This window comes from Cariama cristata, unplaced genomic scaffold (assembly GCF_000690535.1).
Source record: "Cariama cristata isolate BGI_N322 unplaced genomic scaffold, ASM69053v1 scaffold2204, whole genome shotgun sequence".
Taxonomy (NCBI): domain Eukaryota; kingdom Metazoa; phylum Chordata; class Aves; order Cariamiformes; family Cariamidae; genus Cariama; species Cariama cristata.
In genome coordinates, this window is record NW_009612156.1 from 5213 (window position 1) to 31533 (window position 26321).

At 37.1% G+C, this 26321-nt stretch overlaps 2 protein-coding genes across 2 annotated transcripts; both read right to left on the reverse strand.

Annotated features, from left to right (window-relative positions):
• Positions 1-4810: 4810 nt before the first annotated feature.
• Positions 4811-12253, reverse strand: LOC104160381 (non-specific lipid-transfer protein-like). Its single transcript, XM_009698490.1, has 5 exons — positions 12086-12253; positions 9109-9202; positions 8404-8533; positions 6929-7008; positions 4811-5705 (listed from the first exon to the last, which is right to left on the reverse strand). Exons 1-5 carry the CDS (start codon positions 12145-12147, stop codon positions 5610-5612), a joined length of 462 nt encoding a protein of 153 aa, XP_009696792.1. The 5' UTR covers positions 12148-12253; the 3' UTR covers positions 4811-5609.
• Positions 12254-13411: 1158 nt separating this feature from the next.
• LOC104160382 (non-specific lipid-transfer protein) lies at positions 13412-24925 on the reverse strand (the record flags this gene model as incomplete). The annotated part of the gene is made up of 11 exons (XM_009698491.1): positions 13412-13443; positions 13829-13936; positions 15847-15994; positions 18021-18171; positions 18775-18861; positions 19116-19179; positions 20044-20170; positions 21192-21256; positions 22219-22350; positions 24230-24301; positions 24871-24925. Coding segments are annotated over 11 exons (1041 nt in total), but the record flags the coding sequence as incomplete, so codon positions are not given.
• Positions 24926-26321: the final 1396 nt, after the last annotated feature.

Genomic DNA, 26321 nt, shown 5'->3' on the forward strand with positions numbered 1-26321 from the left:
CCACTGCTATGTGCTAATACTGTGCCTTTATGTGAAAGGAGAGAAAAAAGCCCATTAAAATTCTTTTAAGTAACTTGCCATCATTTGCTTCAAAAAATGAATAATCAAAACAAAGAGTAAAAGGGGTTTTTGTCTCCAAAGCAGGAAGGGAAGTATTTTTCAAACCTAAGAATGCACAACAGAGCCTGGCCATGAGCCTATTGGCATCTGTGTCTTGATCTGAATGAACTTTAAGATGTCTGTTCTCTCAGAGGACATGTACTGTTTAAAAAAAAAAATCATGACTGTTTTTAATCTACCTGAAATATGGGATACAGACACAGCGTATTTTGTACTTGTTTTATACTATCCATGTTCCTTTTAGCCTGCTGCAGTATCAGTGTATTTCTGTTCCTGTATCACAGTATATAACTAACATTTCCCAGAGAACCCACCCAGGGCCATATAAAGCCATCTGCTTTTAAGTTAGCAATGAATTCTTCTTATAGATACAGAGTACAGAACAGCTCACACTGTCACTCCAACAAATTACACTGCTATTTATTAAATAAAAGAATTTGTTCCAAACAGTTGGGTTTTTTCCAGCATTTGTTCTCCACATGTGTTTTGCTTCCTCAAGTGTTGATTTTTCATAGTTAAGAGACTTTTTCCTGCCTTTTATCCACCAGGCTAATTGCATTCTTATTCTTTTTTGTTTAATGAGAGCTGACATCCAGCTCAGTGCTCTGTAAAACAGGAAGCAATGTATTTCCTGTTCCAAGGAGGTAACAGTTTAAACTGACCTCAGATGAATTGGACATATGGGAAATGGACAAATCCAGCCTTGTGATTATTTGACATTTTTTTCTATTGTGAAGGAAGATGTAGTCAAGTCCCTTTGTCCCATCCTCCCGCATCCTGAAATGATCTGTCACCCAGAAGACTAGCTCCTTGATCCAGCTGTCACAAACCATGCTCAGCTGTTCACAGCCTCCTCACTTGAGCAAATTAATCTCTCTGCTGCTTACCAAAGGGATCCCAGATTACCTGGTACTAGGAGGACTTGCTTTACACAAATAAAGCCACAATGAGCCACTTGCCAGATTCTCCATTCACCTTCTAACACTTGCAGTTATGGACGCCTGTACTAGGCACTCTGGGTCACATACCATGAAGTTATTAGAGAGGTAAGGTCAGCCCCATACAACCGCTGTAACTGCCTTCCCCTTAGACTGCCTCATCTGCCCATGGATATGCCCTCATTTATCCACGGAGAGCTCTCTTGCAAATATCCCACATTCAGAATTTGCTAACAAATTCCTGTTTCTTATCCTGATCGACACAGGAACTGAGACTTCTTGAAGCAGCACATTTTCTTAAGGAAAGGAGCCATGTTCTGACCCTCAACTTTTCTTCTAATGAATCTAATTGTAAGAAAAGCAGCAATCACTTTTGAAAACGCGTATGGTATAAAGCATGTAAGTGTAATGTACTGTACTCTGTACTGTACCTATTTCTGACTAGGCAAAGCAGCAGGACTGAAATACAAAACAAGTAAAAGTAAAATCTGTGCTCCAAAACCAAAGCATTCATTCAAATTCCTACAAGCCAGATCTGCTGAGTCAGGCATCGCTCTGCTCACTGGCTCCAACTCTGACAAATCTATTTGCTTCTCTTATAACAATGAAATGTTTTACTTTTTTATTATGAAAATCCGTTATCTGAAATTACATGAATTTTACAAAAGAAAGTAAAAATAAGATATACCTGCCAACCTGACAGCATTTCTGGCTGTCAAATGATTAATACATTTATCACAGCTGGTAAGAAAAAAAAACACAATAGGTGCAAAAGGTATTCACCAGAGCCCATGAAGGAAGAACAACCCTCCCAAGTATTTTAATGTCTAAGCTGAAATTTCCTCTCATGTGAACTGGGAGTCTGAGAACACTAAAACCTCTGCCTAGAAGACTAGGATTTTTTTTTTCCTTTACATAAGGCCTTTGAATCAGAAAAAAAAAAAATAATGTAAACTTTGCTATGTTCAGTGACTAGCCACCTCTTGGTATCTCTAGCTAACCTTTCTAATTCTGCCCTCAAGGAATCAAGTCAACGTAAGAGTTAGAGTAACACAAACTTCTTAAGACAGGCTGATCTAAAGCCACAGAGGATTCTAGCTGCAGAAGAGGTGCTTAATGCTGCTTAGTCAAGAACACATTATGGAGAAAAAAAAACTTTTATAAAGATATTTCTAAAATGGTACAAACTTAGGTAATGCTTTAAGTTGTGCAAAAAAGAAGTAACAGAACTTTAAGATAGTGTCAACATCTGCTCTGTATCACAGAGCTTTGCCTGCTTCCTCATCATGATGAACAGGGCAAATTACTTCTGTCCACTGTAGAATTCCTTTATTCAAAGTTATCAGGTTATAAGACTGCAGAATGTAAATGGAGGATCTGGGATTTTTAGAAAAGACCCACAGACACACTCACCTCCCTCCCAGAAAAAGGAAAATTAGGAAAAAAAAGCATTGTATTGTATTTTAAAAATACTCAGCAAGTCATGACACAAAGAAGGCGCTGAAAATGAAGAAGTAACACAAGACAGATGTCTAAATAAGACATTAACTGGTAGATGGAAGTAAATATATGACTTTGTCCTTTACTCCCATCTTCTTAGATACTGCAGAGGGAAAAATACGAAATTGACTAGTTCTTACTTCCAAGCAGAGAAAGCAGGCTGTGCTAATCTCTGCATTACTCCCTCTAGCTACAATCTGTAAGTGAACTAAACACCTACATTTGATCTGGGATTTTTCTGTTACAACAACATCAAATCTGCAAGTGCCCAAACCTGAAACTCCTGCGCCTGTACAAACCTTGAGATTTCTCTGAAGGTCAGGGTCTCAGACTTGGATATTCTTTCTTTGTAGTGAACAAACTCCAAAGTTATTTTTGCACTTTTTTCAGTACTCCTGTGCAACTTTTTTCCCCTCCTTAAGAAAACCCAAAACTATCTCAATTTGCAGGTGAGCACATCTTAAACTTTTATTGGTATGGACTACTATGATCTATGTTTGCTTGTTTACACTTCAAAATTCATTTCCTCCTTTAATTAAATAGTGGCCAAAAATATGTTGTGTTTGTGCTCAAAATTATTGGAAAAGGCTTATTCTTAGCTTGAATAACAGACATCTACTAAAAGCTCTTCTGATAGTATCAGAAATTCAAAAGGAGGACAAAGCTTGCTAATGAAAGGGTGTATATGCAACTCTGTGCAGAGGAACAAGTTGTTTTCAGTACAGAATTACAGCTGCAATCTGTAATTCCCCTTTATTTTAACCCACAAACCAAATGGCAAGAATTTAGGAAGAAGCAGTGGATACATTAGCAAGTGTTATTTTGTAGAGGGCTAACACTGCTTTCATTTGAGAGATATAACTCCTATCTACTGCAATCCTTTGGGTAAGTCAATCAACAAGTACACAAGAGGAAACCTGATTCATATGACCGGATTGTATTTTAAGAAGTTTACAGTGGAGCAAGGCCATTATCTGTCCTATTTCATACCAGACTAATGCCTTGGAAAAGAAGATGAACAGTGAGGCGATAAAAGTTCATTCATCCAGATATTAGAGACCAGGGCTGAGAACATGAGCTGCAGGCAGGTCTGAACACTGAGTGCCTGGACAGCAAAACATATGGTTGAAATTCAATGTAAGTAAAGCAATGCATACAGAACAATAGCTTAAAAAGTTTCAGCTTCACAGTGCAGAAATAAGCACAGAGTTAATATGAAAAAAATGAGCTCCCAGTTTTAAGAAATCTGCAAAAACACCTGCTCAAAACTAGTAGTGGTCAGAAAAGCAAAGTGGGAAAGAAAAATAAAAGCAGAAAATGCTCTTGCATCTTGAAAGCTTTTTCACAGGACAAGCAGAATGCCACATGCAGGAAGGATACGTGGATGGCCAAAAGGTTACAAGGGTCTCTCCATGTGACACATGGTTAAACAGAATGTCCTCTTCTTCAAGCTGCGAAGCCTGAAGGCAATAGGGCAAGATTATAACACCAGGAGTGCTTTGAAGCTGTTCACTGTTTCTTCCAGTAAAAACTAAACACCAAAAAAACAACCAAAAAACCACAAACAACAAAAAAAAAGCAACTAAGAGGTACAAAATAAAACTGCAATGTATAAGATAAAATGAATAAATTTAATTCCACATGACATGTAGGTAAACTACAGAAATTCTTGACCCATGCTAAAAAAAGCTGTCAAGGATTCAAAAAGGGACTGGACAAACCCATGAAAGACTATCCACCAAGAACTTTAGATACAGACATACCACTTCTGGCTCAAATTTATGAGCTGGAAAAACAAAACTAAAATCACTAGCAGCTAAGAAAGTATTCTTGGCAAACAGATGTTTGGGCCATCTTAATATTCCTTCCAAAGTATCAATGGTCAGAAAATATAGTGGACTAGATTGATTTTTGGTCTGATTCAGTACAGCCATTCTTACTGCTCAGCAATCTGTTAACCATTCACCGTAGATAAGCAGAACGATTGGCCTGAACTAGCTCATTTTTATTATGACTTCAGTTAAACCAGGGAAGTGAAAGTTTATGCATAAGTTCCTCAGTCACGGCCCACATATATGAGGTGCATATACTGGACTGAGATGTAGTTTATGGAGTATCTACTGACAATGCTTGAGGAGGAAAAAAAATGGATGGCTGCAGGCACTCTTCATTACATTACAACCTGTAGAAAACAGTCAATTCAGTGCATTAACATGAAGTCCATTTTTACAAATCTGAGAAAGAGACACACAGAAGAACAGGAAAAGTATATTTAATTTTCTATTAAACTTCCAACCAGAATACATTTTCCCAAAACAGAAGTTAAAGCTTTTGTTACTGACAAGAATTTCATAATGATCAACACCAGATTTTCTCAGGAGAAAACAGGTAAAATGTTGGTTATACTTCCTCTCTGCTCTCCTGGTAAACCTAATCTTTTTTCAAGGTAAAGTATTATCAAATCCTGTAAGTCTCAAAGAAACATTCTAGTTCCTTCTTACTTCTGGATATTTTATTCTTTAATTCCAAAGTAGTAATAAGAAAAGTATTTTATAGGAAATTCCTAAAGCCTATTCTAAAAAGATGTTTTTAAAGATCCCCTTTGTAAGACCATTTTAATTTAAGCAGCAGCAAATCTGTTAGAATGGAAGTCTGAAAGCATTTGTATGACCTGCTATTACATCTTTTAAAAAGCTCATTTAATTGATATGTCAAACTATTTATAATCTTCCTCACTCTCTTCCCAATTCAACTGAAAAACAGTAAGCAGTCTTATTCAACTCTGTTTTATAAACTTTTCATATTGATTAAAACAAAAATTGTCACGAGCACCCACCATATATCATTTGTAAGAGTTAGTGCCTCAAGCTTAGCCTAAAAATCTTTGCTGTAGAGAAACTGATGGAATTTATTAAGAGAATTAAGGTCTTTAACCACAGAATTTAGGTGAGAGAGGTCCAATCAAACCCAGCTGGCGCCATATTATTGATAATGTCTAATTTCATTCTACTTTTTTTGTCAAGAATATCAAGTACTGACTGTTCAATAAGCTCAAAGTTTAGCTTTGCCTGGCTGAAGTTGTAGATTCTGAAGTTTCATTGCCATGCCCATGTTCCCAGAAACCTTCAATTTGCCTTGAAAGAATGCCTAAAAAGAAAGAAAGATTATATGAAATACAATACAACATATTACCCCAAATGCACCCCTCCCAAAAGTTATGGGCAATTATGTATGTGCAGGTCCTGGCCTGCAGTTTTGTAATTCCGATAGTTCTAGCAGACGCCTCATTCACTCATCAACAAATGTATTTTCCGGCACTAGAAAGTAGAATAGTAAACTAAGTTGTACGCTTATTGTATTTGTGATACCTGAAGAAAATAAACTTAGTGTTCCTTGTTTCTCAGATTATCATAACAATGGATCTGTATACAAAGCAGGGCAGAATACCCAATGTTTTGGTGATAACAGTTCCTAGAGTAACAGCTTACTATTTCAGTGGAAGACAATAAAGCAATAGTGTACAGTAGATGCCACAACTGGTTTCTTACTCAAATCCCCCCCAGCCATTACTGGTTTTGTTACTCATGAATTCAATTTTACAAGTCTAGTTTGTGAAGCAGGCACACTACAGATTTGGTTTTTTTCCTCTGGACCTTGTAAAAAGATGAACTGCACACACTAAAACATCCAAATTGTAGATGTAAAATTGCAATTGCTTCCGAATTTCCTACGTGTCCGTTAAAACATTTCTATGATGTGTTTTACCTTCAAACTCCTCCTAAAGAGATTTCAGTTTGTGAAAATTCTTATTTACCATGTGATTACCAGGCCAAAAATTTAAAAGAATGTTACCCAGAGCATTTCAAGTTTAGAAGTACGGAACAGCAACTTAAAAACTTCAACATCCAGTTTACTTGTACACTATGGCTGCTTTGAGGAATAAAACCACCAAATAATCATAGGCATTCAGTGGATGCTCACCTCAATTTCTATTTTTCAGTATCAAGATTACTCCTTACGCTAATGCCAGCTATGAGCGTAAAGCCCTCCAGACAGAGAGCCAACATTCCTCCCTTCTTAAGTCACACTGCAAACACTACTTTCCCCCTCTTCTCTGCAAACCAAGCACTATTATATCCCCTTTTGGATTACCTACAGGATGGCTGAGATAATATGTACCTGTTCAGAAGAGTAGATACTCTTTCATGATTAATCTTACTTTGGCTAATTTGTTCAGAGAAAGTCAAGAATTGTCATTTTTCAGATCAGCCACAGCAGTTTTGGAGGAGGGGATTTATTTAAATCATTTCAACTTAAACACATTCAAAACAAACAAGTCAGTCCTCTTATTTAATCTCTGCTATACTTACTGTCTGAGGATTCATTTTGCCAGTCATGAGAGCTAACAGATCAGCATCAGCCATTGTTATTGTACAATCTGCCTTCTTATCTGTAAAATAGAGTTGACTATGAAGATTCAAATCGAGAGATGAAACAGTAATAGAAGCTGCAACTCCAGGAGGAATCTGTTGATACTACAGGTTACCAAAATGATACCTGAAGTACATACAAATAAGAGCCATTATAAAAATATCAGCAAGAGACCACCCAATAGCCAACAGGCACCTGTGCCACCTTGTAGCACAGACCACCCCAACACCGAAGAAAGACGGACCGTTTCGAAAGGCTAATTCATTCCTTGAAAAGAAATAATAATCTACTTGTAGTCAGACAGAGTGTAAATTGCAAGCACTGACAATTGTCTTAAGTTTTATCTGCTTAAATTTGCTAGTATTAAGATCAACTCAGAATAAATGTGTTTTCCCCTATGACACTCTCTGAAGATATTTATCACTGAAATTTCAGGCATTTCCTGCCCTCTCCTTCAATGGGAAGAACATGTGCATTCTAAAAGCACTCCTTTAATTCAAAATCCAGAAGTTTTTACCAGAAATAAACTGAAAAATTAGTATTTCTATCAGAGCTTATTAAAATAATGTATATACCAAAGGGCTAAAAGCTGCACTCATCTTTTCCTACACTCACCTTATTATTAAGCTTAACTCCTTGATAAAGTGTTGTCCACACAACAGAAAACAGTACTTTTCTTTTTGTAATAACTTAGATCAATGAATGCCAAACCTTCTGTCATGTTTTTAATTAAAAGCTTTATGATGCAGGTTCATGGATATATCAGATTCTGAGGACAGACTGTTGTCTGTCTTACACTACTAGGATGCATGAGACAAGACATTTTCACGGCAAGGGTACAAATCCTTTGTTTCCAATACTTTCACGGGGTTCACCACCACCACCCAGTCTATGTCTCATGTATGTCTGCCTTTTTTAAAATGGAACTTGAAGTTTATGTCAGCTGGTACAGCACTGAAATCAGTCAAGTTTTATTGCTTAACTAGCTGCAAAGGAGAAGTAACTTGGCAAGATAGACCAGTCTACCGCCTACCAGTGTCTCCAACAAAGCAAGTGAAGAAACAGCTACAAATTGCATTTCTGGCCCAAATTTTAAGAGGTATGAAGAAAAAAAAACCCTGGGGTTTTAATTTATTTTTTTTTTTAAATTCTGATTCCTGTAAACGTTGACAGATCTGTCTGGAGCCTCTAAGAAAACATGCAATTATCTAGACAGAAATCACAGTAGGTATGTTTAATTCTTGGTCCGAAACAACATGGAGATTAAAAGTGCCAGCAATAAGAACAGTTTAAAATTAAGGTAGCTCTACACCTCTTTTGCTCAAGGTCACTATAGCTTAAACAGAATATGAATTTGTATTATTTTAATCAGTTTTATGTGTTTTCCACAATGACATAATAAGATAGCACTGACCTGAATTAACTGCCACAGAGCCTTTACCATTTTTCACATCTACTACCCAAGTTGCTTCTTTCCCATCAGGGCCATCTTTTATTTTGAAGGCAAAGACTCCACCAATTTTCTTGACAAATTGCTCTCCTTCCTGTAATGACCATGTAATAAGCAAATTATTCATTTACTTCAAAATAATTTTGAAACAGTTTGAATTAAATAGAAAGTAATTTTAAAACTTTTACCCTTTCTACTAACATAGAAATACCCATTTCCCTCTATTAGGCTTCATTTAAACAACCACTAAAAAAACATGAACAATGACTATGTATATTAAAATCTATCAAAGAAGAAAAGTTACCACTGTCCTAACAGTCTCGTCTTGATGCAAGTCTGACAAGATATGATTAGAAGAAGAAATCGCACTTATAAAGCAAGCAACAAATACAAACTTAAAGTTTCTTGTGTCAGTTAGCAAGCTCCTCACAATCTAAACTTGCCTTTACTGAAATACCCTTATGCAGGTAGGAATTATCTGAAAAAAAAATTTTAAAAATCACAGCACAGCATAGAAAGATTTCTGACACAGTAAAATTCAAAGCTGTAACTTTTGTTTCAGTAAGCAGTACTGAGGAAGTGATTGACACTACTATATTCCCATCAGGTTTCATATATGTTCTGTCATAAATTAAAATCCTGTTATAGGTAAAAGAAGTCATCAAATACCTCTTTGAGCTTCTTTTCAATCTCCTTGAAGACCAAATGTGACTTAAATCCATCAACAGCTGCACTGAGAGGCACAGCCGCAATACGGCCGGTGCTGAAATGAAAAACCCATTCATTTACATACCTTTAATCACATTTTCAGCATTTCCAAATTATCATGAATAGACCCAACACCAGCAAGAACAGCCACACTGAAACACTTTAGCAGTATAGAGCAACAGTATGGTATCCAAGTGAAGCTTACACTCGGATGGGCTTGACAGCTTGAATTACAATCACTTCAAGTATCAGATGTTTTTGCATGTAGGGACAGGACACTAATTTTATAATGAAAGTAAATCATTAATCTTGTTAATGATACATCAGCAAACACTACTGCCACACCCTGTGTGAAGGCAGAGAAGCACGTGCACCATCCCGGAGAAATACTTTTTTTTTTGGCAAAACAAATCCCTATTTCCCTCCCAATTCACGTGGGTCTCTTAACTGTCACAAGAGGGACTAAGCATTATTCCTGATTCTCTGGAGCAGTCACCCTGCGTGGCCTGACAGCAGCATGAAACCTAATTCTTTATTTCTGCAGAGGCACCCAGAGCCAAATTAAGTATAGACACATCCAAAGAAATGGCAATTTAAGCAGAAGGAAAAACAAGTTTCCAGTTATTTCCATCTCTTGGTAACAGAGTTCGAAACCGTGGTCAGGTTTGATATTGTTAGTAACAGAATTGCTTCAGAAATGTTGCTAGAACTTATTCCTGTGGTACTAACACTATCCTATAGATGTATGCTAGGGTAGCAATAGTAGGGACTGTCTCATCTGAAGAAGATACATCAATTTTGCTAATAAACCAAGGCTGTACTAACAAGATACAAAGTTGTAAGGTGTCAAAAAAAAAAAAAAGAGCAGAACCATTTCAAAGACTAATCCAAAACTGATCAAGTCCTGCTGTCATTTACCTTGATGCACATTCTTGGCAGCTATTACTAAAGCTGCTTAATTACAGGCTAGATCTGAATCCAATGATTAAGTCTACATGCACTGCTGTAGAAAAAAACAGTATGAAGTGTCTTCATAAACATGAAATGCCACCACCTTAATTACACAATACACAACATCATTCAATTACATAAGCGGTGTCTGAACAGATTAGCGACACTCTGTCGTTCCAAAGTCTGATGTACATTAGTGTAACTCCTTGTGTCAGGCATCTCCCACACACAAAGCCTTTGTTAGAACTAAAAGTTCTTAAACTTCTCTAATGCAAGATGAAACTAGTATTGCTAAGATTTCTCTGGTTTGAGTTGTACCCAAGAAAGAATTTTTAAAATTCTCAATACTAACGAAGGTGAAGTGAGTTGTAGTAAGTTAGACTTTATTTCTTCAGGAGAAATATTATCTATACATGCAAAGCTTCTCCTGACAGGAAAGCACTACTTCTAGGAGTACCTCAAGGATAACAGTATACAAATAGCAAGAGATTCCATGTTCCATAAAATTACAGTATTTTTATAAAGACAAAGCTCAAAGCAATAGAAAATAGTATATTCCCTTAACTGTCTTTTCCCTTCTGATTTAAAACAGTGTACTAACACCCACTGCCAAGTTTGGGAGCATGTTTGAAGAGAATCCATGAGAAGGCATGATTTTTTCTGTATCATCCTATTTTCTCATATGGTCTAACCTCTCATAGATTACAGAAACAATAAGATTATCGCTTCTGACACTGTACTACAAAGAGTTACTGCTGCAGCCCTTCAAAGTTCAATTGCTACTCTCATTACTTTTTCCACAGATAATATTGTCACCTCCCAGGAATTGCACAGGTCCAGCTAAAATAGACATTAGAAATATGAGTTCAGAAGGGAATATTTCTTTCTGGAAGTCCAGTCCATGACATACTTTACTGTTCACAGGTTTTTAGAGCACATATAATGTATTGGCTTTAATCAAGCTTTAAAACCCAAACTGTAATACCCACAAAGAGTAGCTCAACCTTTCTAAGCAAAGTCGAAAGTGAAAACATACAGGGAACTGCGTATTAAAAAAGCCTCTCCTGAAATTCTGGTATATTTACAAATTTTAAGTATTTTCTCTGAATTCCTGTCCATCCTAGCATAGAACTATGGTAGACTGCAAGACAGCTTCATAGCGGTGTTCCCCTCTCACTCTGAAGTATGCTACAATTGCAAGTGCAGATTCTTTAGCCAAGGCTGGACAAGTCACATGCCTGAATTCTAACACATACTTAGAATACCACATGTAACACACACAGAGCTGAAAGCAATTCTTCATGAAACCAAACTAGTAACAATTTTAGCAGTGAAAACAGTAGGTATCTCTATTCCCATGCATATCTTGCTCTTTTTTTAGCCAGTCCCTAGTTTTAATTAATTCATTTTAATGTGGTCTGTTTCGCTGGCCTCTTTCCTCCAAACATTAGACTTTTCCTTACAGAAAGTCATGTGAACCATTTTTATGGGCCAGTTTCCTCTTTTCAATAACTTGTAACTCACAGTGTATATTGTTTATCAGGAATAAGACACTGTGTAATTTCTTCCTTGCACAAGAGGAAAGGAAAACAATAATTCTAAACAAAATAAGTTCTGAATCACAAAGATACGGGAGCACAGTCAACACAAAGCAAGTTTAGTTTGCACCACTACTGAATCCATAGTGAAAGTTTCCAATGACAGTATAACCAAGACCCGTACACGCATGCTGCACATGCATTTTCATTCAGCGGTGCATTTTCTTGCTCTAGAGAGATACAGTCTGGAAAGTGACTGTCTTGTAAGGTCTTTCAGTACACACAGTGGTTTGGTTTTTTTCTTCCCCCTCCTCAAGAAGTCAGCTACACGCAGAGGGCAGACCCTCAAGTGCCCCCCCACTTCTTCTCCTAGGGCACGACGCAGTGGAATCGGACCATCTCGTCTCGGTTAAGCGCTGTGAGGAGCCACAGCCCCGCGGGGCTCTCACCTGGCGGCTCCGGGGAAGCCCATGCTGTAGAGGGTCACCACCACGGCCCCGCCGAGGCCCATGTTGTGCTGCAGCGCGACCTTTGCCCCGGGAACCTGTCTTCTCCCGGCCAGACCGCGCAGCTGCCAGCAGAGTTCGGCGCACTGTGCCAGGCCTGAAAAATCGAGCACAGAGCTTAGCTGGTTAAGTGAGGTCAGGAACGTACTACAGATACATTCTGTAATACTTTATTAGGAAAGGAAGTTTAAGTGAATACATACAATAGGATTTGAGAAGGTTAATTCTTGCCAGCTCAGATACCTAGAAACATATGTTTGTGGGAGGCCCAAAGGGAAGGTGAATCCCTTTTCATTATAGCCCTGATTTCAGACTACATTTACCCTCTGTGTCCCCCTACTATTCCATCAGCTGTTTCCACAATTACGATCCAGTTCCACCGCACACACATTTCTTTTTCCCTCCATCACCCACGGACCTCCATTCCTTCCTCTCCCTTCCCCTAGACAACTGTGTAGGCCTTTGAGCAAGGCAGAGGAGGAATCTGCATTTTATGCACTTAATTTTACACACTGCCAACTGAAACATTACAAAGAGGAGGAATAAGAACTTTCATTATTCCAGTCATTGACGAGAATTAAACAGGTTTCATTTACATTCTCTCAGCCTGAAGGAGAGGCTGTGTACTGTGGTACAACCTGCCCTGGAATAGTTTAGAAGTTTAAGATGACTTATATGACCTCTGGTTAGCATATAGCCAGCCTCAAGACTGGTTTATAATGAGATTAAGCTGTAGACATGCCATTTTCTGCATTTTAGTGAACCTTGCCCCCCGTCCCATAGCAAGAGAGAGATGCAGGAATACCAGTAATTGCCTCTATTTATCACTGTAACTGACAAACACATAACACAAACCTAGCAATGTAATACTCTCATCCTGTTACAGATACTCACAGTCTCATTTACCTGAAATGTTTTTTCCTTCCAAAGTTTCCTAATACTTCCCCCCCCAGACTACAGCTTACAGCTGTTTACTTACAGCTGTTTAGATTAAGGTTTGTCATTTTACAAGGTTTCCTCTGGTCCTGTTTTCTGGCAACTTCTCATTTCCAAAGGTGAATTATCTTCACAAATCCAAATATATTTTTTCCAACAGCCATCTCATTTGGAAGCAAGCATAGCAGTTTAAAAAAAAAACAAAAACAAAAACACCAAAAAAAGTGCAAAACCTATGTTGCTGGCAAACAGTGACTAACTAAGCTTTTGTTGTAAACATCAGATAAATATTTTGACATCCAAGGCTTTTATTATATCTAGCAAGGGTACAGGCTATTCAGATGCAGTAAAAAAATCTCCAAAATCTGAATTTTAAAGGGATGACAACATATGAAAAATACTTATTCAAACTACATTCAGCAGAAGTTGTACTATTGAGCAATTATTCAGAAAAAAGTTACACCTGTTTCACAGGTTGCTTTAATAACAGGAAAAAAGAAAGCACTGTAAAATTAAATAAGTGCTACTGATCAAATTCATACTCCAAGTCTTTTGATTTGAGCAATCCTGCATGGTCAACCTGCCCTAAAGCTTGCATTAGTTGGAAATGAGAATGAACTCCAGAGCTTCCTTCTCCTCTTATGAAGCCCTCATGTTTCATACAGACAAATACAAGTGGGAAGCATCTGCCTGCTCAGGAGCTGCATCTCATATCTGATGGGCATGACTAAATGAAATGTTTTTGCATACCTGTAGCACCAAGTGGATGTCCCTTTGCAATCAAGCCACCACTAGGATTAATAACCCATTTTCCTCCATAAGTGTTGTCTCCTCTGTCAACCAGTTCACATGCTCTTCCTATAAAACAGTATTTATAAATAAGAAAAATGTTCCTTTTTTGGTTTTATGTGATTTTCAAATTCCACTGTCACTTACCAAAGATGCTACATGTCATTCAAAACCTAGGAAATACTACACCACAGATTTTACAGAGAGTAGACTGAAATCAGCCAAACTACATTAGACTTGCTTATACCATTGGAGAAAGTGTAACATGGAAAAGAAGTAGAAGGGCTAGCATTTGATACAAAAGCTTTTTTTAATTTGCGGTTGAACTGTTTTGTTGATATACAGTATTATGATATAATCAATATAATGAAGCTGTCATTTTATTAAGAAAACTGCAGCGATAACTATTTTTTTGTAAAAGAGGGGTTAGTCATAATTTGTGATCCCCAGGACATGGAGGTCCTGGTGAACATGAGCCCTTGCCACAAAAGCAGCTAAAGGTACCTTGGGCTGCATTAAGATGTTAAAGTAGGAAATAAAACCACTTATAAGACTAATGCTTAGAATTGCTTAGCTTTCCAGACTATTAGTTCCCCTGTCTTCAGCAGACAGTTCTCCCTTTTAACCAGTCTCTTATTCCTTTATTCTTGTACCAGCTTCTCTAGCCTACATTGTTAACATTGAAGTCTAAAAAAGATCTGCAACATTTTCTGTATTTATAACTTACTTCTGACATTAAATGAGAATACCAGGTTAGTGTTGCACATCTAAATCCACAATGTAGTTTATGCCATTTCACTAATCTCTAATTAGTCTACCATTCCAAGATATGTTTCACATACTATTAAGGTCAGACTGACTGAAAGGTAGTGAGAATTGCACTATTAAATTACCATACACAAGACTTCTTGGTCAAATAGACAAATACCATCAGGATTCCTCTGTATCTTCGATTAAAGGAATGAAGTTAAAAAGCTTAAGGTACCTATTTAAATATGTCAAACATTTACCATCTTTACTGCAGATACCATAGAAACACAGCAAAGGAGACAGTAAAAAGCAAGTATTCAAAGGCAAATATTCAAAGACCTACAAACACGTAAGAAGTCTTCCTGAAGTTCTATGAACTTCTGTTTCAGTGAGAAAGCTTAGACTTAATACAACACACCATCTAGCGATAGATTATGTTATTTTGTCAAAATTAGCTAAAAACAAATTGGAGAAAGATTACATCAGATGATTATTTATGCAAAGCAAAAATGTATTTAGAGTTTCAATATATCAAATACTGAAGTAGCAGTTCAATGCATTATTTATTTGAAATCAAACAAAAACCTCTTCAGTAGAAAAATTTAACAGTTTGACTTACATACATAGAACTAAACTCCACTGCCATTTAACCTGTTGTAAATCCGCTGACTTTAGAGGCATGTTGACAGCTTGCCAACAACTCTATTCTCAAAGGCAAAGATGTTTCAAGATTTAAGAAAAGTCTCATCAAAGATAAGTAACTTGGTAAGGCCCTCTATAGGTCACTCTTGTCCAACTTCTCTTCTTAAAAGGAAATAACAAAGATGGAGGGAAATCTTGGGGTGTAAGTCTACAGCCCTGAAAAGGGGGCATAATACTGAGAAAGATCACAAGAGTCCTTAATTTCCTTGCTGTGCTTGCTTAAGAGCCATCCCTGCACAAATTAGCTGTATAATTTCACATAGTTGTCCAACACTTTAATGTGCCTTGTATATTTCTTCAGAAATCACAGTCACACACTCACTTGTTAAACTAATTCTAGAGTTTGCAGGTCTTCCTGATGTTACTACAGTGGTAACTTGCTTTTCCCTCTTATGAGGTTAGCTAATGAGCCTTTCAAATACAGAAGATCTGTCCTTTAGACAACTCAAAGTTCTAATTGTATGAACAAAGATTTTTTTTAATGCTTTCCATTTTAATAAAATTATGATCTCCATTGATGCTATTACCTTCTGGACAGAGTCCTAGACCTTCGTAGATAAGGAACTCGCTAACTGAGAAGCAGTCATGAAGTTCAATCACATCAACATCTGTAGGTTTTAGGCCTGCTTTTTCAAAACATTTTTTTGAAGCTTTTTTCATCATATCAAAGCCAACCTGCAACAAGAAGAAATTATATCATTAAAGAAACATAGCTAGCAATTTCATTTCTACGCTTAATTTTAAACATGCTTCTATATATCCTGTAAGTGGAAGTAACCTGTAGGAGGTGGCATTCTTATTTATTTTAATGCATCACAAATCACAGAGTTTTATTCACACAATATGAATTGTATAGAAAGAAACAAAACATTCTAAGTCTCATTGTTGGTATGTGGAAACTTTTCTCGGCAAAACCCTCTATTTTCTTATCCTTGCTCACAAGCCAAATTGCTCCTTTGCATGACTTGGACCAAAAGCCTTGAAACAAATCCTCAAACTGTCTTGCTACCTTTTTCTATCAGGCACCTGACTAGAATTGTATTTGAAACTCAAACAGAACATGACTGCAGTAGAAACTATTGGGTATTCTAATGGTTTGGCTTACATCCAATTGTTTTAGTCAATTTTCAGTGGGATCCAAATTTTGCAGTTCAGGTCTTTCCCTTCATTCTACTTGAGCAAGTAATCATGACTGTACCCAACAGGTTATTTCAGTTTCAGTATTACACAGACTTCAGTAAAATTGTTTTAAGTTTCATTACTCTTACAAACAGAAACATTAAAGAAATGGGTTTTTTGCTGTTCAAATTGTTTAAAAAGTAGCCTTTAAATAATTTGTTAAAAGCTAGGTTTTTGATAGCCTGTTTATAAATTTCTTATTGTTATTCCACAACCATACAGTCCTGGTTTTGGCTGGGATAGAGCTAATTTTCTCTCTAGTAGCTGGTACAGTGCTGTGGTTTGGATTTAGCATGGGAATAATATTGATAACACACTGATGTTTTAGTTGTTGCTAAGTAGTGTTTATACTAAATCAAGGACTTTGCAGCTCCTCCTTCTCTGCCAGCAAGAAGGCTGGAGGGGCACAAGAAGTTGGGAGGGGACACAGCCAGGAAAGCTGACCCCAACTGGCCAAAGGGATATTCCATACCATATGGCATCATGCTCAGTATATAAACTGTGGGGAAAGCAGGCCAGGGGCTGCTGCTCAGGAACAGGCTGGGCATCAGTCAGCAGGTGGTGAGAAATTGCATTGTGCATCACTTGCCTTGTATATTCTAATTCTTTTACTATTATTATCATCATTACCATTATTTTCTTCCTTTTCTGTCCTATTAGACTGTCTTTATCTCAACCCCCAAGTTTTCTCACTTTTACTCTTAGGATCCATACCCCTGCCAGTGGGATGGCAGAGAGAGAGTGAGCAAGCAGCTGCATGGTACTTAATTGCCAGCTGGAGTTAAACCACAACCACCCTTCTTAGCGCCCAACATGCAGCACGATGCACTGAAATAATGACAAATCTGACTAGAACGCATTAGAACAAATTTGTTATAAGCATTCATTGTGTTACTTTAACAGTTGCTGGTCAGAATGTTGATTTATTTGCTCTCAGAGTTGTGCTAGTTCTCGGAGTTGCATTGTGCAACACCTTACTTGCAGCATATGTTCCCTGTTCTGCTGTTTATCACCTCTGGGAGCTGGGCTAAGGTTATCATGTTGCTGCACTTTGCAACAGTGACTTATGATATGATGGAATTGCTGGCCCTGAGATTAATCTGGTATTTGTACTCAGCATTGCCGTCATCTCTGTACTTTGGGAGCCATCTATCGGGAACCGTCAATAATGACACCTTTTACCTTCTCTCCTCCAAGAGCCAATCCACGGAGGAGACACCTCCCTTCATCTTCCCCTTTTCCTCCAGGCTAATTACAATAGCTCTTGAGAATTTAGAATATCCTGGGGATGTTCAAACCAGTATGTTCCTATTGCTATGTCTCCTGAATGTGTTCCAGGACACATACTCTTTGTTTACTCTGCCTGCCCAAATTAAATTACTTTTACTTTCACCACAAAGTATAATTTGCTTGTTTACTGACATGGAAATGTCTACAAGTGTCATTAGGACTTGAAGGTATTAAAAAAAAAAAAAAAAAATCAACTGAGGAGTATCAGGGGAATACAGAATTGTAAACCTACCATGTTCATACAACTGTTTTCTTCAAATGTGCTTGGATAATCACTAGACATCACCTGGGCCAGAATTTCCACAGCTTTTGGCTGCAACTTATGCCTTTTCACAAACTCCTCACTAGCCAAAATTGCAGCTGCAGCACCATTTGATGTCGGACTGATTGAAAGAAAAATAATGATGTCATCATTCTAAATTAGTAATGTCAATCTTCCATAGAATTATATTTTAATACAAACCAAAAACCAAAGAGGACAGACAAACAAAAAAACACCACTTCTTTGTCCGATGACACAGAACCTATAAATTCCATCAGCTGGACACTTTCAATAATATTTATAACAGACATTTGAAAAGCATGACATCAAAACAGAAATGCATCATTAAAAGTTTTCAATTTAGAAAAAAATAAAAGCTTCTATTTGGCTATAAACAATGTTGACAACAAACCTTTCAGGAGTGTATAGGAAAGGCTGAAGGGAAGAATTAGCACTTAACAGCAACGGACGCACGTTGATAAGATATACAGAATGACACAAGAGCACCAAAGTACAAAACGTATTTCAGCTTACTGTATTGTACTGTGAACAAGTATCTAGATAGTGTTTGGTCAAGACAGATTCCACATTTGTTTTATTTGTAAGAAGTTTTACTTAAAATAATCTCTAAATTTTAATTTACATGCAGATTTATTTAAATAGATGTCCTACGTATTTGTCTTAACATCAAGATTTGTTTCACAATGCTAAGTCATCTCCTTACCAACACTGTAAGATGGTCAAGTAATCAAAAACTTTGCGAGAATGAAGAATTTCATCTAATGTGTACTCCTTTTGGAACTGGGAATATCTAAGAAAAAACACAGATGCAATCTTAGTTTTAGTGCAGTCCTTAGTACGATATTAGTATGCCCACTGCTATTAGGCAGCTATAGAGTCGTTTTTATAAAGTATAAGGCACCAGATACAGAATTTATGCTGGGTATAATTCTCATTCCATAATAAAGAATATACTCTGCAAAGTATTTCTAAAAATAATACTCAGTTTGGCATTAATTTTTTAACAGCAATGTATGTTCTATAGAAGTACAGTACATTACTCACGGGTTCTTAGTTGAATGCCTATGATTCTTCCATGCAACTTTTGCAAAGTATTCTGGACTTGTCCCTGGAAGGGGAAAGCAAACTGTGTTGAAATATTTTGTTTACCCAAACAGTGCTAACCTAGCATTTTAAATATTGTGTCATAAGATTTTGACCTTTACAAGCACCTTTACGAGAGACTCATTGTTATGTAGGCTTTCCTTAGAACTCAACTTCTGCCTAAAATTTAGATAAAGACCACTAAACAAGCTTAAGTTTTAGCTAAAGAGAACATCCTGCTTGGATATTTAAGACTTACTAACATTAAAATACAGAATATGTGCATTTTATTTGAGGTATTATTATATTAACGAAACTTTAATGCTCATTTTCCTATCAGCGCAAAACAGCTGCAGTGAAATAGTGGAGTCTTAAGTCTAAAATTTTTCCATGTACTAGTTTAAAACTAAGTGCAAATAAAAGATACTCAGTAGGTCAGCCTGTTACCTTGGAGCCAACTCCCTTGTCTGGGGAGGGGGTAAGAAACAGCAGTGACAGCAGCCTAGTACTATATATTGAATCAAACACGCAAGAGCTTTTGTCAAACAATTCAGTCTCAAGACACAAGGAAAAAACGCAGGAAATTATGCAACCTTATTGCCCAGGCCTTAGAGAAGCACAAACCATACCATTAACATGATTACCAGACATTCTGTATCACAGCCTTAGTTTTGTCTCCTGATGGTTTTGTTTGTCTACACATCATCAACTTTTCTGTAGATAACTCTTTATGCAAATGTATTCCCATATGTTAGCTGTAGATGTTGCAGTTGTAGTACCATAGTACGGAGAGGACACTGAATGCTATCATTTTTTAAAACCAAAATCCTAATATATTTTTTAAAGTCACTTCACTAAAAGGACAATGAAAAAATGTGTCTTAACATACCATATTTCTCCATATATTCTTTGCCAGCATTTGCAAACATCTGAGGTGCTACTGGAGCACTTGCTAAGCCGTATTTATTTACCATAATTTCCAAATGTTTATCAATTGGACTAGTTCTGTCTGAAAACTAAAAAGAAGAGAAATAGTTGTAAAGCAAGTCATCATTTCCTTTTCTTTAGAGTACTGCCACAAAAGTGCCACAAATTTCATGCAAAATAGAGGTTTTTCTAATATTTTAACAATTCCACTGGACAATATGTTGCACTTCAGTGACATGTTTTGAAGCATTCATAATTTCTCAACTAAAAGAGAGAGTAAATAAATAGAAAATGCTTAACATTATAATCACTGCGCTGATTCATGGCAAGAACAACTCCTATGTGATTTCTATCACAATCACTTTTTTCAGGTATTTTTCACCTCAGCTTAAAATCCTATAGTTAACATAGTTCCAAGTTATAAAATTAATACTGTATTAGTATTTCCAATGAAGCTTAGATGAAATATTGTAAATCATGTTAAAGATAACAACTGATTGAAATGAGTAAGAGTTAAATTTAACATTTCTCACCCAAACCTCTGCAGATATCAAATTTGGCAGTTCTGTAGTTAAACAGCATATGGGCTTTAATATTGCTTGCCATAAGGCAAAATACAAACAAAAATCCCCACACTTCTCCAGTAAAAACAAAGAGACAAGACAGAAAGGTTTACAGAAGCCCTTAGGTTTTGGGTGTGTTAACTGGTCAACAGAGTAAGTATCAAGCCAAAAGCCAGAAGATAAATTCTTTCTTTGATTTACTGTGTCATTTTGAGAAAGACACATCAATTGCTCAATGCTTCAGTATCTGGTGTTTTCATTATTCCCTCTTAACCCTGCCTTTAATGTATTCTTGGTAAAATACTAAAAGCATGACATGCTACATAAAATTAATTCTAAAACATTCCATACAAAATTTGTATATCATAGCTGCAATCAGAATCATAAAACTTGTAAGTTTCTGTGGATCAAAATAATGGTTTATTTTGTAATCATCCACAGGAACATCTTAAAGCAACTGGTATTTATGAGAATGTGCTTCAGAGAATGAGTAGCTATATGTTTCCTTGTATTTGTAGGTGAAATATAAAGTGTTTCAGGCACTTACACCTGAAGCAAGGGATCCTTTTGCCATCTTCTCAAAGCCAAGTGCCAGAACACAATCTGCCAAACCTTAAAATAAAATTTGTGGCTATTTAAAATACAATGTAATTATAAATGACATCATGTACTAACAACCATTCAGTTACAAGAAACATACATAAACACCTACCAGCTGCTCTTCCTCCTTTCTTCATTTTTGAAAGACAGTGAAATTGAGGTGGGAATGATATTGATACATTCTTCACTATCACTATGTTTGTGAGATCACTACAGGGTTTGGGTTTATTTTTAAACTGTTTGGCAGCAATTATCTGAGATCACCAAGCACTTCTGTGTCTGCTACAAATACTAGAATAATCACACAGAATGTTACTATAGTTTTCATTACAGAAACATCAGCATTTACATGCAAGAAAGTATCAAAGTCCACAAAAGAACTGCAGAAACAAAAGGAAACACTCATCTGTCAGTTCAAATCATAGTCTGTCACAAGGCATTGCTCTCTCCCCCCCCGCCCCTTCCAAAAATGTGTTAGTCAAACACTTGGGTTAGCTTCAAGTTAAAAAAAAAAGCTAACCTTTTGAGCAGATTCTTCTCTCCTTTTCATCCTCCAGAGTCTAGTGTCTTGCAGTACTATAATACAACTCGTTCTGCACTACTCCAAGCAATTCTTCCAGAAAAACCTTAACTGGCTTACTACTTACTACGTTCATACAGCTTATGACACAGGAAAGGACATTTATATCCCTATACACCATCTTACTGCATCACCAACAGAGTCTCTTAGGTGCACACATAATGCTCTAGTCCATAGCAATAGTTTTACTCTTTTTAAGTGCTTGGTCTGATATTTGTATATACAACTGAGCAATCTTTTCAGTTGAGTGAGTTAGAAAACACAATTTTGCCTATGAGGATAGGACATTTACAACTCCAAGTACTCATACATTCACTAGTTCCGTTCTTCATTCAAGTTCTATTTATAGAACTAGAGAATATGTATTACCCAGCCCCAGAGAAAAACAACTCACCTCCTTCTACTAGTTGTCTGGCCATGAACAAAGCAGTTGATCCACTCGCACAGTTGTTGTTAACATTAATGATCGGAATGCCAGTTAAACCCAAACTGTGATAGATAGCCCGTTGTCCGCAGGCTGAGTCACCTTTACAAAGACACATTAAAATAAGGTACATACGCAAACTTCACTAGCAAAGAGAAATCCCACCATGTATGTGCAATGCTACCACTTAAACTATAAACGTGAACTCCTGAACTGTCATCTTCAGTATCTCTCTCTCAAGCATCCACAGTACAAGAACCTTAGAAACAAGATGAAAATCATCAGATTTTAAAGACAGATGTTTGTCCTGCTTCTGTGATAACAGGCCATGAATCAACGGAAGTTAACTGGACTGGACAGAAACATCTTAGAGGTGTGGCTTGGAAGCTGCTACAGGTATCACAGCTGACTGACCCTACTTCAGTTGTCATAATACACTCATTAATAGAGAAACAGGAAGAAATTAAATGGAAAACTCTGGAATGGAAACAGATTTCCCCATAATAGAAATCCAATTTTGACTGCTTTGAGAAATACATCAGGCATCTGTGAATTGGAATGACAGGAAAAGGTTCACACCAGTCATTTGACACCATCTCCTCTCACTACAATAAGCAGTGACTGTGAGTTAAAAGCTTCTGCAGAGGGTGTCTACTAGACATCTGTTTGAGGGTTGTGCTGGCTTTAGGGGCAGAGTTAGTTTTCTTCCCAGTAGCTGGTATGGGGCTATGGTTTGGATTTGTGCTGAAAACAGTGTTGATAACACAGGGATGTTTTCATTACTGCTGAGCAGGGCTTACACAGAGTCAAGGCCTCTTCTGCTTCTCACCGCACTCCACCAGCAAGTGGGCTGGGGGTACACAAGGAGTTGGGAGAGGACACAGCTGGGACAGCTGACCCCAACTGACTCAAGGGATATTCCATACCATATGATGTCATGCTCAGCATACACAGTTGGGGGAAGAAGGAGGGGGACATTCAGAGTGACGGCATTTGTCTTCCCAAGTAACTGTTACGCATGATTGAGCCCTGCTTTCCTGGGGATGGCTGAACACCTGCCTGCAGATGGGCAGTGGTAAAAGAATTCCTTCTTTTGCTCTGCTTGTGTGTGCAGCTTTTGCTTTACCTATTGAATTGTCTTTATCTCAACCCACCCTACTAATTCTCTCCCCGATTCCACTACAGGGGGGTGTTGGGTGGTGAGCAAGCAGCCTTATGGAGCTTAGCTGCCGGGTGGGGTTAAACCACAACAAGGGTCCTGCTGGTAACGAAGACAGGACAGCACTGTGTTGGTATATGAACAACTCAGTTCTGTCTACAATAATGCTGCGACGCATTATTCTGGAGCCATCCTAATGCATGTACTCTCAATAACCTTATACAGTACATTAAACCATGGTTATGTTTCTATATATGTCCACAGGACTAAAATAGTTATGAACCTCTCACAGAGTGGGTCTCATCTACCACTTAAGTTGAGCCCAAGCAGATCTCTCATGTGCTCTTGGACTCAAAGTGCAAGGACACAGTACATGTTTGATCCCCAAAATACCCCTAGCAAGTGTCTTCAACTCAAGAGCAATGGATAAACAAACATATCCATTCTAGCGTACACACAGCATTACACAAAGAATAAAAGAATTTAAGTCTACTGCTGTAAACATTATAATACATAAGTTCTGCACCACTTGAATAAATATACCACCTGATCTCGCTGAAAGAGCTACTTGTACAAAACACATTTGCAAGACACAATTTTGTGGAAGTCTTTCCATACCTGTGACTAGAACTGTAAACTCTACAAATAAACAGGCACAGATGTGTGATCCCTAAAAATAATTTTTAAAAAGTTTGAGACAGTTCTACAAGCCAACATGATTAAATACTATAACCTGAAATTGGTGAGATCCTCCATATTTTATCCACACTGATGTCTGCAAATGTCATGAATGTCACATCCCAATCAAATGACTTTACTTACCATAAACATAACCCACACATGCCTGCTCCACTGCTGAATAAGGAATCCCAGCATCATCTAAAGCCGCCTGGCCTAGAAAAAAAAGTTTTAAAAAAAATTTTTTAAGTTGAAAAAAGAAGAAAAAAAAGCAGCTCTCAACCCTAACAAGCAAACCTAGAGTAGTATGTATGATTCATGCATTCACAAACAAGAGCGAGCTGTAAAAAATTCTTATTACATCATGCGAATGGCTAATGTAGTCTTGCATCTTAGCTCTTATAAGGACAATTTTTGCAGAACTGAGTTCTGAACAAGGTCCTCTGTCAGAAAGTTTCAGGCAATCAATTCTGTGTTCATGTGCAAAGGTTGTTTGTCCCAATGAAAGTATGTTTGAATAATACAGGTAGGTATGAAATTATTTAAGTGTCCAATTCAATTTTAAGCTATCCTTCTGACTTCAGTACTGGAAGGTAGCGAGTTGAACAAGTCAGTTATGGATTTTGTAAAAGTGTTCTTTCTTTATCAGTTTTATATTTGCTTTTTATATGTGTCCATTTACTGAACAGTAGCTGTTCCTTCATATGTATAATAAAAAGATTAACTGTAAGATTTAAAATAAGTGTTGGCAATCAAACTAAATGCTTTATTTAATAATAAATTACCTGCCTCCTTAGCCATGTCAGGATAATCAATGGTCGTCTCACTAGGCTTTGTGAACTGACAAGGAAAAAAAAAATTAAACCAAGAACAAATCACAGTGAGATTTAATACCTCTTTTGCTCAAATTGGTATATTTTGTTATATTTAAAAGCTTTATATTTAACTTAGAAACAGGTTTGTGAACAGTTTTAAATAATGCAAACAATTTCATTTAATTGACCCAAACGTGCATGCACAAAACCTGCAAAATTCCCAAGTGCTACTGCCAGACCCTGTGACAGCTAAAAACAGAAAACAGTGCAATTTTATGGAAGCTGAGGAACATTTCTGCTCAGTCATAAAGAAGATCTATGACTTATATGGAGATGGACAACAACGCTGTCCAAAGTCTGTCGGTGGGACAGAGAATAACTGCCATCTTCACTGATTCATTACAATACATGACATAATCTTCACTAAGGCTTTGATAAATACTTCCCTTCCACTTTATTTTGTTATACTCCTATTTGTAACAAGAAAATGCTTGTTCTTTGCACAGAACTTAATGCTACATAAGCCTCCCTTTCCCAAGCCCTATTCCACTTTGTTACAAATGATACCATACCTTAACCCTCACCACTGGGGTAGAGGTTGTATTTCTGTTTTCTTTGTAGTATGACTTAACAGTTCACCAACAAACACGTTTTGCATTTTTACATCATTAACAAAGTGTCATGCTAAAAAAACCCCAAACCCTTCATACTAACTACTTATAGTTCTACAAACTATTTGACATTCACTGTTAGTATATAAAAGTTAATTTGCTACCTCCTTATGCTTACCTCCCCAACTCCAGTCTTTCGCAACACTTAGCTGTACTTTCTCTAGCACCTCCTTTCCTTAATTTAGACACAGAACCTCCATATTGAAGGTCATAAGAAAAACCAGTCAGTGAATTGATCATTGGAAAGGTCTAGAAGAGTGATTGACATTACCTGGGCTAACAAAGAGGGAAAAAGAGTATCGACAATTTCTCAAATCACACTAAACTCTTAACTGAGATGATCCACTTCTGAAAATGAAAGGCATGGTCTGTGGAACTGACCATTACACACAGGAAACAAGACTGTTTTGAGAAGGTATACCAATTTTTAGCAGACATTAGAGATAAGATTAAAAGAAGAGAAAGGATACAATCCCAAAAGAATTCATAATAAAATGCTTAAGATGCAATATGGTATCTGACAAGTTTTGTCTCTTCCAGGCTATTGGCTCCTTCCTTGAGCACATCACAAATGAGTTTAAGGTGAGCTCCAATAACTTCAAAAACTACATTCTGTGATCCAGTCCAATAAACACAATTAATAGAAGGAAGTCTTTTACCTTTTATTTCGTCCCCTATCACATCACACGCTGCAGAAATACCCATGCAGCAACAAAAAAAAGTTATTTAAATGAGTGGGATTTTTTTTTT